The sequence below is a fragment of the Enoplosus armatus genome, chromosome 3 (genome assembly GCF_043641665.1).
Source record: "Enoplosus armatus isolate fEnoArm2 chromosome 3, fEnoArm2.hap1, whole genome shotgun sequence".
NCBI lineage: Eukaryota > Metazoa > Chordata > Actinopteri > Centrarchiformes > Enoplosidae > Enoplosus > Enoplosus armatus.
In genome coordinates, this window is record NC_092182.1 from 7,046,878 (window position 1) to 7,060,375 (window position 13,498).

The 13,498-nt window shown below is 42.4% G+C and overlaps 1 protein-coding gene across 1 annotated transcript in view; it reads right to left on the bottom strand.

The window, feature by feature from the left end:
- The window catches only part of LOC139282932 (chemokine-like protein TAFA-1), a 94,312-nt gene extending 81,226 nt beyond the window's left edge, over window positions 1-13,086 (bottom strand). Inside the window, exon 1 of the mRNA XM_070902844.1 lies at window positions 12,963-13,086. Within this exon, the coding sequence (XP_070758945.1) occupies window positions 12,963-13,086 (124 nt within the window). The remainder of the gene's footprint in view (window positions 1-12,962) is intronic.
- Window positions 13,087-13,498: the final 412 nt, after the last annotated feature.

The window sequence follows — 13,498 nt, forward strand, 5'->3', positions numbered from 1 at the left end:
ACTGATGAATAACGATCTGGCACGTCAGCCAACACATCAGTGGAGCAGTAGAGGAAAAAGAAGGTAAGCTTTTAAAAAGGTTAAAGTTTTCATTGCTTGGCAGACTGGAAGTATGGCCTGCTCATGACGACCCAATAACAGCCTCTCTCAGCTGCTCCTGGCCCACCATTACAGCATCTCCCTGATCAAATGGATGCCATCTGTCTGGCCGGGCTTCAGCAACAGCAACGCAGCAAGCTGGTTGGCTGGCTCAGACAGACACATCCTATCTCGTTCTTTTGCATACACATAAGCTCATTCTCTTCATTCCCCGCTCTCTCTCGCACAAACACACACAAACAGGTGAATCCAGCCAGACATGCAAATCTCTGGAGGAAAATGTTACGAGCTGGCAACTAGCATCTTGCTTGGAATGAGATGTAACAGGTAAACGATGATCGATGGTAGTCTAGTCGTTGGACAGGGAACGTGAGATTGATTGGCCAGATTTTCTCGCTGTTCAAACACATTGATGCCTCCTCCAACTGCCAGCAAGACTTGAACAGTATCCACACATCCACAGAATACATGAATCTTATTGTCTCTACTCTCGTATTCAGCCACATAGGCACTAAGCATTCTGCCTGGATAACAATAAGATAGAGAGAGATTGGCAGGATTAGCAAGTCATCACCTTATGGTTCTTAAATGTTTTACACTATTACTAATGTTACACCAACAATTTATGCTTCTGGTGTTGATTTGTATCCTTCACATGTACAGTACGAGAGCCACATCCCTCCTTTAAGACTGACATAATCCCCTCTTCCTCATGAAAAAGAATATGAGGCTGTTATATCGCTGCTGTCCCATGTGTAAGACACCTATTACAAGTGCCCTTGCAGAGAGAGCCATGACTCCTGGAGGGGACTGACGAGATCTGTACTCGCTCCTCATCCAATTCACCTCAGGATGAGATGGAGTGTTCACGAGAGCCTGTAAGACCTTACAAGGGGCTCGTATTCACAATCCAATATCACCAGTACTACTAACATTAGCGCACCGCACCTCGGGCGTGCGAAAGAGTAAGAAAGACGCCCCCCTCGTCGTCAGCGCCGGTGTTGGATAACATCAGTTAAGCACAACTGTAGGGCTTTCATCTCCTTCAGGCTCCAGACAATCTCCCTCATCGATTCAGCACTGAAGTGGTACTCCAGTTAATTCCAGGTGTCTTAATCCTGTTATGGCGGTTACCACACAAACTGCAACTAATGATTATTTTCATTATCAATTAATTTTATTAATTTTATTTATCAAAATGTCAGAATATAGTGAACAAAATTCTTGTTAATTTTACAGAGCCCAGGGCAACATATACAGCAAAATGTTCAGTTTACAATCATATATGACAAAGAAGGGCATCAAATTCTCACATTTGGGAAGCTAGAACCATCAACTCCATTTTTGCTTGAAAAATTATTGAAACAATTTATCAATTACCCAAATAGTTGGTAATAATTTCAGTCGATTGATCCGTTAACCTCTCCATTATTCCTGATGGTGTTTACATCAATGGTTGTTTCTTTGGTAATGTGATTTCATATCAGTTTATGCATCAACAGACCCAAGTGTACCAGACAATAGAGTCTTGAAGCCAAAACCAATATAGATCTAGTTTTAACCAGACCTGAGACCTAACTGCAGCATTTAATGACCTTAAACTTGATTAGAGTTAGATACACTTTTATAACAAAGTAAAAAATATTGCTATATAGTAACTCCCTACCTGCACTGCTCTGATTAATAAGATAGAGGTGAAACAGGAGAGAATTCAGATCAATCCGAGCCCATCCTGGCCCTAACAGTCAGGGTCAGACCAGGTCAGAACTACACACCGGCTGCTGACATCTTTGCTGATTGCACTCTCTCACAGGAGGACGTGGTCTCCGCAAGCAATAACCCTTCTCAAACATGCTGCCATAAACTTTATTCCCATACCCCTTTATCTTTATTTGAGGCGTCTTTGTGATCCAGAACAGCAATTCATTTCAAGATTGATTTGACATTGTAAAGTTTGTCCTGTAAAAGCAACTTAAGATAAGTAAATACAAATAATGACACAGCACCAGATAAGAACGTGGCAGGCACTGGTAAATTATTTAGGTGATATAAACTTGACACAAAACAGCAGTAAATGGGAAGCTCCTGTTCCATGACACTGCTATACTGTAAGAAAGTAAGGATGTCTGACAGTATTTTGTGGCCTGGAAGCGGTGTGACACACATCTAACACCAATTTATCAAAAGGCTAAGGCACAATCTAACAGAAGGTTCAAGGTTGAAAATGTGAAAACACTATTGCACCTCAGTGTTTGCTTGAGTGGGAACGATACCTTTTCTATTTGCACATCTCAACCCAAGACACATTGTTGTGACGAACAAACAGCAGAGCACAATGTCAGAGCAGAGAGCAACCTGTCAGAAACAGATATTCTCCAAGTCAAACTCATGTGCGCTCAATGAGCCTTGTTCAGGGGTTTCTATATTCTTCACCCCTCTGCCCTCCCACTTCCTCTTCCCTAACAAAGTATTCCGTCACCACCAACCCTTCTTAGCGTGTATTCCTCTACCCTCCGGTGTATATAGCCAACTACATTACACCAGTGGAACAAATAGTCATAGCTCTTTGAATATGTACCCCCTCAAGCCAGCCCCAGCTGCAGCTGTGGGTGACATTTCTCATTTGCTGAAGAGCCGGGGAAAAAAACTGCGATGCTGTCTGCCTGCCTGCCCTCTCATGTGAATCATCCAAAACTGTAATAACATCACTCCAGCAACATGCTGCTGCACAGAGACCCGGTCTGGTGTGACTGCCCTGACAGGATGTGCACAGCTCCTCTGTATCCCAACAAACCCAGAGAAGGAGCAACTCCTGCGTTTCATGCTAAGGTGACGCTCTGTCATGTGTCGGGAAATATAATCATCAATCCTGCAATCAGACAGAAGATGAAAGGTGTGGAAGTATGACATAAGTGACTAAGATATTGAATGAATAATACTGGTGACTGTGACCTATATGAGTGCTGAGACAGAGCCAGCTTCTTCTCTTTCTGCTAGCTCTCTGCCTGGCATGCACTCTGTAAAAAAAAAAAAAAGGTGTAGCATCTAAGCTAGACAGAGGTACTGCTCACTCCACAGAATGTATCACAAAACATTTTTTTGTATTTTATTCATGGTTAAATCACAGACTTGTGCTTTGATTGCACCTAAGAGAAGAGCGGGAGTCGTGTCGAGATGTGAGCGCAGCTCTATGAGAGGCTTGCACTCAGCAAAACAGGGGAAGAGGTGGAATGTAATACTAAAAGCTAATATACAGTAAGTGAGCCAGAGGTACTTCTTCTCTCTTCAGCGAGACATCACACTGTTACTCTGCTTTTTTGCATCTGCGAAGAGCAAAACTAAAGCCCTTGATCCTGACGAGAGCAGAGCACATTGGCTTAGCTCTGAATAGACTTTCATTACATGCTTACACCAAGTCACACACATTTACAGGAACATCGTCAATGGAGGGGTAAAAATACAAAATGGCTTGTAAGAAAAGAGAAATAAAGCAGCATTTAGCTTGTCTAAGGAAATCATTTCTACAGCAGGAAATATTACAGCAGGAATTAATAACAGCGTCTTGAGATTAAACATGAATTCCCATTGATTGCTTTTACATTTGCTGTGGTATGGACAGTATGCATTAACCTGCACACTTTGCTTTTGGGCCAAATGTTGGGCACAGACATGCTCCTCCTCTTTGTGGATGCGAGGGATGAAATCATTTTGCACCCAGACTTAGACCTGAATGTCCTACAAATGTAACAGTGCGGCGGCTAGATTATAAAAACTGATGTTTTTGTTAGTCTTTCATGAAGGAACCTAAGCTCACAGGCCTTGATGCAGATTCAACTCCACAAGGACAGAGAACAAAATATTATGATAAAAGATGAGGTGAGGGATCCAGTTATACATCAGTACAGTTCCACTCTTTATTTAGCATGCATGTGTGCCTTGCAGTTGATGCCTTGGAGAGGACTGAAATCCACAAGGACGAGCAAAAGATGTTATGATCAAAGACGGCATGTGGAAAGGTATTCAGGTCTATCAGCTCTGTTCCAATAGCACTCCTATTTTGTACACATGTATGCCATCCTCGTACTTTCGTTGATGCCTTCAGGGAAAAGGCTGAACAAGTTCCTTAGAGCAGGCATTAATCCTCATTTAAACTCAACTCACAAAACTTACAGAAAGCAGGTCAAAAGGTCTTTTTGTTGGAAAAGCTCAGTAGCTCATACCACTTAAACCTCTGGGACGTGAGATGAGAAAGAGAAAATCCTACATAGCCTGCCTGGCTGCCTGAGGTTTTAATAATATTTCCTTGCAAATACACACTGCCAACTTTGCTCAGTTTCCCAAGATAGTTGCAGTTAAATGTGTCTTTTTTGGTAAGTCCACAGAGGAAACTGACTTGTAGGAGGAGTTTGTGAGTGAAAGAATAAGACTTGGGATAAGACCCGAGGCAGACGAGATGCACAGCTTATAGGCAGACGAGGTGTCCGGACAACGACTAAGATAAAGAGCATAAAAGTGAGGAGAGAGACAGTGTGCGAGACAGAAAGCTCCTCTGGGTCATTAGGCTACAGACAGACACATGCAGGTGCCACCTCATCTTTCATTCGCTCACTCTCCTGGCCAACAGACACGGAGCAGGAAGGTATGAGGGCATTGAGCCATGTTCAGTGAACCTGACATGTGCTGGAGATACTGTGGCAAATGAAGATACATTGCAGGGCCAGTGGATACTAATTGTCCTCCTACATTTTCAACAGTCTGTCACCGTGCTCGCGCGTACAGTACAAGTGACTGGCACATTTTATACGAGCTACACAATAGTGCGAAAACCAAAACAACATATCCTGTCTATTTATTCAGGTATTTGGCCGTGTCCATGTGTTGTATTCTGTATAGCAGTGATGAACAGTTAACTGTGACATCTCAACCTAAGTTCCATTATTAGAGCGTCTGCTGTCAGATAAAGCTGTGATAAGACAATACGGTGCTGCCTCGGCACAGCAGCCGCATAGATTCATCTAGACACATCAGACAAGACAAATAGACCTCAGCTAATGCTGACGGAGCACCCCGGGTGGAAAATTTAGACAGACTTTCAATCATTCGTATGACAGGTGGGGACATATTCAAGCAAGAGGATTTCTGTTTCCATAATTCCAAACCCCATAATCCATTTTTGTCCCCTGTCAGGGCTCGAATGAATGATTCAATGGCCGGACTGAGAAAGCAAGTCACCTTGGCAACAAATTGAATATGTGCATCTCAAATTTCATGTTATTAGGAGTGTGAAAACAATTCTGAAACAGAGAGGGGCAAAGATGAAGTGGTTTTCACAGATTTTGTGAGTGTATGTAAGTGAGGTGTGTGTACCTTTAGAGGTGTAACGTGATCAATTATTCTGTCTGTGTCTCTCTTAACATGTCAGAGGAGAAGCCAGGGAAGATACCCACATAGCACGCTCCGGGGTACTCTGAAATAACCAGCTAGATGGCAAAGACAATATACAAGTTTTCATTGGATTCTGTTGGCTGTCTGTTCACATTTCCTGAACTGTGGCTGTGGAAATCAATGTGAAAAAGAATCGATTTGAAAAATCTCACTAAAGTGTTCCACAAAATTGATTGCAAAAAAAGTCCAGCAAAGTGAAACAATTTAGAAAGTAAATTAGTAGTATGGTTAAGACAATGTAATTCGACTGCCACTGGGTAAATGAGTTGCTGGGGCAAAGCAAGTCCTCTGCAAACAAAACACTGAATGAGTAACATTTGTCCCCCGCAGTGCTTCTAAATGATGCCACGAAGTAGCTCTGCTGCATCACAATTACCTGGCAGTGTGTCTCTCTGCTCCATTAACATAAGCAAGCTATTTCACTTCAGTGAAACGCTACTGAAGGGCTTGAGGGGCCTAAAGGTGACAAAGAAGCTGCATAAGATATTGTATGAATAAAGATGGTAATGATCTATGATACAGTAACTTTCTGCTGCTCTGTTTAGTATAAACAAAATGGATGTGCTGCAAGGAGCTGGAATGAATAAAACCTGACAGAAAAATAGTACACAGAGGACTATTTAAAATAGACAGCTGAAAATAGGCTAACGCTGAGACACTATTGCTAGACTGATGGGTTGTTTGAACACAACTTACACTGTGTGACTGGTTTGTCTATTTTCATATCCTTCAATTTATTGGAAATAATTGGGGGAATGAGCCACCTGTGTTAAATAGCTCCTATACCATCTGACATCACAGAAGAATGTGATCTAATCTAATACCATCTAATCTCAGTGGAGGGGGGAGAAAATGCATCAGAGTACATGCAGTTAAAGGCTTGAGATGAGAAATACAGCTGAGTAAATAAATACTAATGACACGGCAATATTGCCACAGGTGAATCAGAGTGTGTTTGCCAAGACAGAATATGAAACAGTGAGAGACAGATTATTTGTCACTGACTCATTCATAGCAAATTGAACTACAGACTGCTCATATTTGGCCACAAATGTATCACTAATATGGTGAAATTAATAGATACAGTAGGGGGAACGTTTGTACTGTAACAATGTTGAAAAGGCAAACAACGTCCTAATTGACTATTTGCTAAACCTTGCCCCCGATCGCAGCTTAGCAGCTGTAACAAGGCAGGCCTGTCAAGCTTTAAATGTCTCTGCATAGAGAAGCAATGTGTATGAGGCTCTTATAAGAGCTCTCTCTAAGGAGTTTGGACAGCGCTGTCTTTTTTTAGCCTTTACAAAACTAGAAACACAAGAGCAAAAGTAGAAGGAGTGGATTAAACCGTGCGTTTGTCCGCAGATGTGCATTAGCAAGTCTGGCTAACTACCTGCAAGCCTGTTTTTGTTTACTTCTGTGTGAAATCAAGGACCCATTGTTTCAAAAATGATAATGGATTTTGTGGCACATCTGCCACTGTTATCATTGTAAACTGAGTGCTGTGAGAGAACGGAAAGCTTGACAGGTAGTAAAGGCAGTATAGCGGGGCTTGGCGAACGGTCAATTAAATGGCAACATATGCAGCAAGTGGTGAACCAAGAAAGAACTTACAACTTCGGGTGTACTTTTCCCAGTTTAGACACATCAGTGGAGCTCACCTCTAAGTGAATATCTGATTGCGTGTGGAGGAAAAAGTCAAGAAATGGCACACAGGCCATAGAAAGTGCCAATTCAACCTCCACTCCTCCCTCCCCTCTTGCCGGCCATAAAACGCAGTGTAATAGGATTCCTAAGCTTTTCCAGTGACTGCTTCCACTATCACACAGACATTTAAGTGCACTAATCCATGACAAATTGTCTCATCTGATCCATGACAAATCGTCTGAGGGGCCGATAGAGACGAAGAGATGGAGGGGGGAGGGGGGGGCCAAGAGGATGGAGGGCTGGGGGGGAAGAGGCCAGGAGCGGAGAGGGTGCTGCTCAGCACCTGAATGATCAGGCAGTTATTGCCTAGTTTTTAGAAAGGTTGCTTTCATTACGGCGAAGGGCATGCTGTGTGATAGAAAGTGGGATCACATAGAGCTGATGAGCTTCCAACCCAAGCCCACTGTTTTCAAAGCAATTATAATCCTATGTGGAAGTATATCATAGGATTTTAGTTCCTTTGTTGGCGAAAGGCAGAATTTTGTAAATGCCATGTTCAAAACATGAAGGCGTCATATATAATTTATGATTTCCAACGCCCTATAGTTTAATAGAGGTGGATTTACGTGATACACACACACACACACACACACACAAGTGAATATTTAGTCACTAAATAGCATGGATGAAAACTTGCCTACTCCAACCACATAATAGGCTATTCCACAACCTTGGACAGTAATGACTAGGATGTGTGTGTGTGTGTGTGTGTGTGTGTGTGTGTATACATATGTATGTGGTTTATACTCTATGATGCTGTATTTTCACATGAGCCAATGCTGCCAGCCGGATCAAACAATTCCTTTTCATCCAATTTACAAAAATATGATTAAGGCGTCATCCATTCCGGTGACTGTAATTTAATTGAATTTGCTTTCACCATCAATTCTCGCACTAATTAGTCCCCACAGTTTAATGGGGATGTAAATAAAGCTGATTTAACGGCAAAACAAAAACACAGCGAGCCTATGTGGAAAGCTGCTCCTGTCAGTACTATGGATGGATCTGCCGTTCACAAAAGCTCTCACACATCCACAGAAGAAGCAAAGCTGCAAGATTACCACTTTGAAGATGACTGTATAAAAAAAAGGGGGAAAAAAGTGCATGTTCACTTCCACGTTTCTGCCGCTAACACTGAGCTTTTGTAATGAGGAGTCTGAGAGCTATGGAAAAGAGTTCCAAGTCGAAGACAGTGTGTGCATTCAGTTTGTGAGCCACTGTGGCTAATTTCATAACATTCCCAAACGCTGCCAGAAAAATCATCAATCCTCTGAAGCAGCCAGCCGTTTCAGCAATGGAAAGAAAGATAAAATCAATTCATACTGTGTTACGTACACGTATGTTTGGCTTCCAGACTTCTACGGTGTCCTCATTTCCCAAAAGAGAGCTATCCTAAATCAAAGTTCAAGGTTTATTTCAACACCCTGTATCTTGTCAGATTCTCCTCTCTCTCCAAAAAACTCAGATCCTTAGATCTAAAGTTAAAAAACTGGAGCTTCAATAAACACATAAATCTTAAGTTGAGCACTACAGTATTTTGACAGGTTGAGTTCTTAAAGCCGCAGATGCATTTCTTAATTTACCAAACACATCCTTGCCTGTGAAGCTGCTCTAGTTTGGCCATAAGATGCGGCTTGGCCAATCAAAGTAATTACATGTTTTCTTCCACCTCAAAGGGTTTTCTACACTGAGGGAGCGGTGTGGCACGTTGAACAATGCCTTCCAATTATCTGTGATTAGACTTTACAAGTCATTTCAAAAACAAAGGATGAAAACATAACAGCAGCAACACTGCATTGGTTATCAGCCTTCTCAACTATACCATAACCCATTTTCTGTGTAGTCATGCGTTAACATTTTTCATGTTCATGTAAAGTCAGCGTGGCCGTGGCTGTCACTCACAGTTGAATCACATTTCATCTCAGCCTTTGATTATGACAACTTTAGAGAACTTACATAATAAGTGGTTGAATAATATGTGAAGTACAGTTATGTAGTAGTGCACACATACACTGTACTGCCTTGTCATCATGGCTGACAAAAAAAAAAATGGTCAAACAAAATGTCAGCAACAGACTGCTATCAAAGCGTAACAGGCTAGAGGAGTTAGTTTTACAGCTGCACCTGGAACAGGAATCATGTTGTTCTATTAGATCTGAGACTCTCTTAAACTGCCCTGTCAGAGTCATAATAAAACAAAGCAGCAGCTAAAGCGTTGTTATATTCAGTCTGCCCCTCTGGGTATTGATACATTATGAGCATGGCTACTGTATGCATACTTCAGCTGAACAAGGGTAAAAAAAAACTGTACCTGCTAAGCGTAACTTAATGACAATACTGTATTACACTGAGTAGACAACACATCAGGGAGCACTTTCATTTTGATTTTAGAAGACCCCAAATCTACAGTAACTTCTGCCAGCTATGCACTGACAATGTAAATTGGTTACACTTTTACTGACTTGTGATGGAGTCCAACACTACGTGCTGTCAAGAGTGGCCTGGTTTGTGCAGTCTTGGCAGTGAGCACTTCTGCTCGCTGTGTTGGCAGGTGGGGAGAGTGCAGAGCCAGGCTTGTGTGTGTCATGTCACATTCAGCTCATCTGTCAATGTAGTGGATTATTTCTTGAGAGACCCGAATTGGCTGCCCAGAATCAGGCCGCCATCAATCTTCAAGCCACACTAGCGGGACGCAGGGGAGGCTGAGCGAAGCAGAGGCTCATGGGAAAGAGAGCGGCGCCGCTTCCTGAGCAGGTGACGAAGCAGTCAGGCGACTCGTTACTCAATCTGCGCCTCAGCGGTGACTACGCCGATTTGTCACGGAAACATTTTGGAAAAAATAAATAAATGCAATCTTGAAACTTTATCTACACAGTCACTTTTTTTTTTGGTATGCACTGTCAGCTCACTGTTGCAGAAGGCAGAAAAGCTGATTTCTCAAACATTGTTAGATGCTTCGACAGGCTGCAGGATTACATCTGTACCTAGCTCAACGGGACCTTCACTCCCCCTCCTCAGATACCCACACAGCCCCTTTGTCTATGTGGGATGGTTTGTGAGTTTTTGTACCAGTCTGTACTCAGTCTCTTAGACAGTCAGCCGGGCTGCAAGCCAAGGCCACAAAAATATATTTCAGGACATGTTTTTTTTTTACAAAATACCAACCCCATATTTCACTCCGAGACTTGCTTCATGCCACATTGAAAGGCAGCTTCACCTATCTTGTCATCAAGCAATTTTAAACATAATGAATCAATAATCTCAGCAAATGGGCGGCGTGTGTGAGTCTACAATAAAGCACTATTTCTATTAATCTGTTTATCAGCACAGACTTTTTGAATCCTGTACATCTCATGCTTCATTAACAAAACCATTTTACAACTTCATCTTCTGTATGGCAGACAGTATATCACACATCTTTTCATCATCTTTTGGAAACACAGAGGCATTATTTGATTACGGAAAACAGCAGAGCATGAAAGCCAATGGATTTTTCAAAGCAAGACATCTCCTGCTACATCCTACATAGCCATATCTATTTAAATCTGAGGGTTCTGGCCTCAATGAAACCAGAGAGCTTCTCAAATTATAAAATCAATTCTGATTCAAATATTCATCACAGCATTTCAATTCTAAGAGAGCAGCTCTGGTTAGATCGGTTAACGCCACTCCACGGCTGAGTAAGATTGATGTCAGCTTAATCCTCTAAAAAAAAACATGATATACAGTAAATTGTACAGTTGCCGAGCAGCAGAGGGAGAAAAAAACAAAAAACAGACAGAGCTGTGTGCTTTTCGAACGCCCAGTTGTGATAGACTATTATCCCTAGGAAGCCTGCTGATGAGGATAGTAAAATATCATAACATATCCTCGGATTATGATTGTCAGCACCAATTATGGCTGTCATCCATCACAGTTTGTTTGATTTTAAAAGTTTCCTGGAGAGTACTTGTGTTAGAATAACACTTTAACAAACAGAGATCGGCCTCAGTGTGAATGCTGGTTTACTGTAAAAACATCTGATTACCTCTATGTGACGTAGCGGCTCCGCCTGAATCAGTCTAATAATAATAATACTGACGTAAAAAGATCATCATCAAATCAACAATGAGTGTGTGTTTATTGTCCGTCACTAAGTGTAAGCTTGCATCCTCTCAGACCTGGTGTGTCCTGAACACAGCTCCAGTATCCCCAGAGGGACCCATGAAAGTGCCACATTGTAATGACCACAGTGAGAAAAAGGTGTGTAAATGTGCGATCAGTGTCGTATGTAGTAAGTGTGCGAGTTGATCTGTCTGACAGGAAACCTCCCAGAGAACAACTCTCAGCCGTAACTATCCTTTGCCTGGATGACTCTTCTAGATCTATGCTGGGGGTGGTGGTTGGAGTGTGTGTGTGTGTGTGTGTGGGGGGGGGGGGGCTCTTATTTTTTTCCCTTCTTCCCCTTTGGGACCACTGCATTATTCAAGAGACACTTACTGAGCCTTGCACTTCCTTGTACATCTTTGGCACCAAGCTCGACTTGCCAACCAGTCAAAAAGAAGAAGAAAAAAAAACAGAAAAACTGGAATCCAGCCTTTAAAAATTCATTCGGAGCTCTCTGTCGCTCATCCTTCACCCTCTTGTTCCAATTAACGGGACCAGGATACTTTGAGAACTTTCTATCTATCATAGCTGGGATTTTTATGTGTCAGCTGTTCCACAGCAAAAGTAAGCCAGTTCTCTGACATGCTGCTTAAAGTCACCAATGTTCAACACAAGCATTGGAGAATTCAATGATGCTTTTTTTCCCCTCTTGCTGTGCTTCAATTACTGCCTTTTTTTGCTGGCAATGCAACACACACAAAAGAAACCAAGCAGAAGATAGCATCAATGTTTAACAGCCGCTTGGCTTCTGGAGAGAGCCCCACTCTGTACGAGGGTTCAGCATGGGAGTCACACTCATTGTTAGAAGCTTAAAGAAAGCTCTAGAAAAACCTTTGCCTTCCCTGTAACACTCCCATATACTCCATAAGCAATACTGGTAAGCTTTTCCATAATCAGAGAATTAGATCCGCCTCAGCGTCTAACCTCCCCTTTTGCCCCTACGGTGCAGAAGGCGTCGGGCTTAATTGCCAAACGTTTCCAGTGCAAAAGAGGGAAACATAATTGTCATTTCCATCTAAGCCACAGTGATCAAAGCTCCCTTGGCTACCAGCACAGTAATAGGGAGTTTTGCCTACAGCTTGTCCTACTCGTACAGTCTGCCAGCAAGATTCAGGGTGTAGTAGTCTCCTTGCTGCACACACAAGTCATCTCCCTACCAGCAAACTCACAGTGTTTGAAGATGCTCTTTGTCTAACAAGGTTCGCGCGATCACATTCAAACAGAATTGTGCAGCTCAGCCAAAGAACCAAAGCCTAACAATATGTACAGCCTACATATTTCTTACATAAATAGCACTAAATATATATGGGTAGATAGTATAACTATATATACATAACATGCAATTAGAAGCACAATTAGCAGTCTTCTCCTTTGCTTCTCCTGTATGACTGCGAGCACAGTGAATCACCATGTTACAGTATTGTACCGTGGCAAATCATTCTGACATACTGCAGCAGTCTCTTGCTGTTGCTTTTTAAACAGCCAAAGCTGAGAGCTCCAGCCACATCGAGAAGGCAACGTCTCGCACCGTAACATGAAATCGAAATCTGACAAAGAGGTACACATACCCAGGGTGAGAATGTCGGTGCGACCGGGCCGGGCGACATGGTGCTGCTGGATGGTCTGGTAGACTGTGGCCTGGCACAGCAGCAGGAAGCCGAGGCTAATCCACATGGCCAACAACCAGGACATGGTAAGGCCGAGTTCTGCAGGACGACACACGGCAGGGGGAGAAACAACAGGGAGACAGGGACAGAGTTGTATTACAGTTGTATCTCCATACATATTTACAACACACACTTTGTGTTTACTTTAATGTGCCAAACAAAAGGAACAAAGAAGTATACTGATGTTTCTCCTGATAGACTCCGATGTCACCTAGGAATATTTAGACCAACATGTCTACTAGTAGGATGTGTGTGGGTATTTACACTAGGAATGAAAATAAAAACTGGAAATAGAGGCTTCCAGGGGGAAAAAAAAAACCCTGCAGACAAAAGACTCAAACAAATAATCAAACACAAAGTTAATCTTGTCAACATCTGTCTTGTCCAAACCTGCTGTAGTCTGAAAAGGAATTGTACCGCACAAAAATAAATAACCA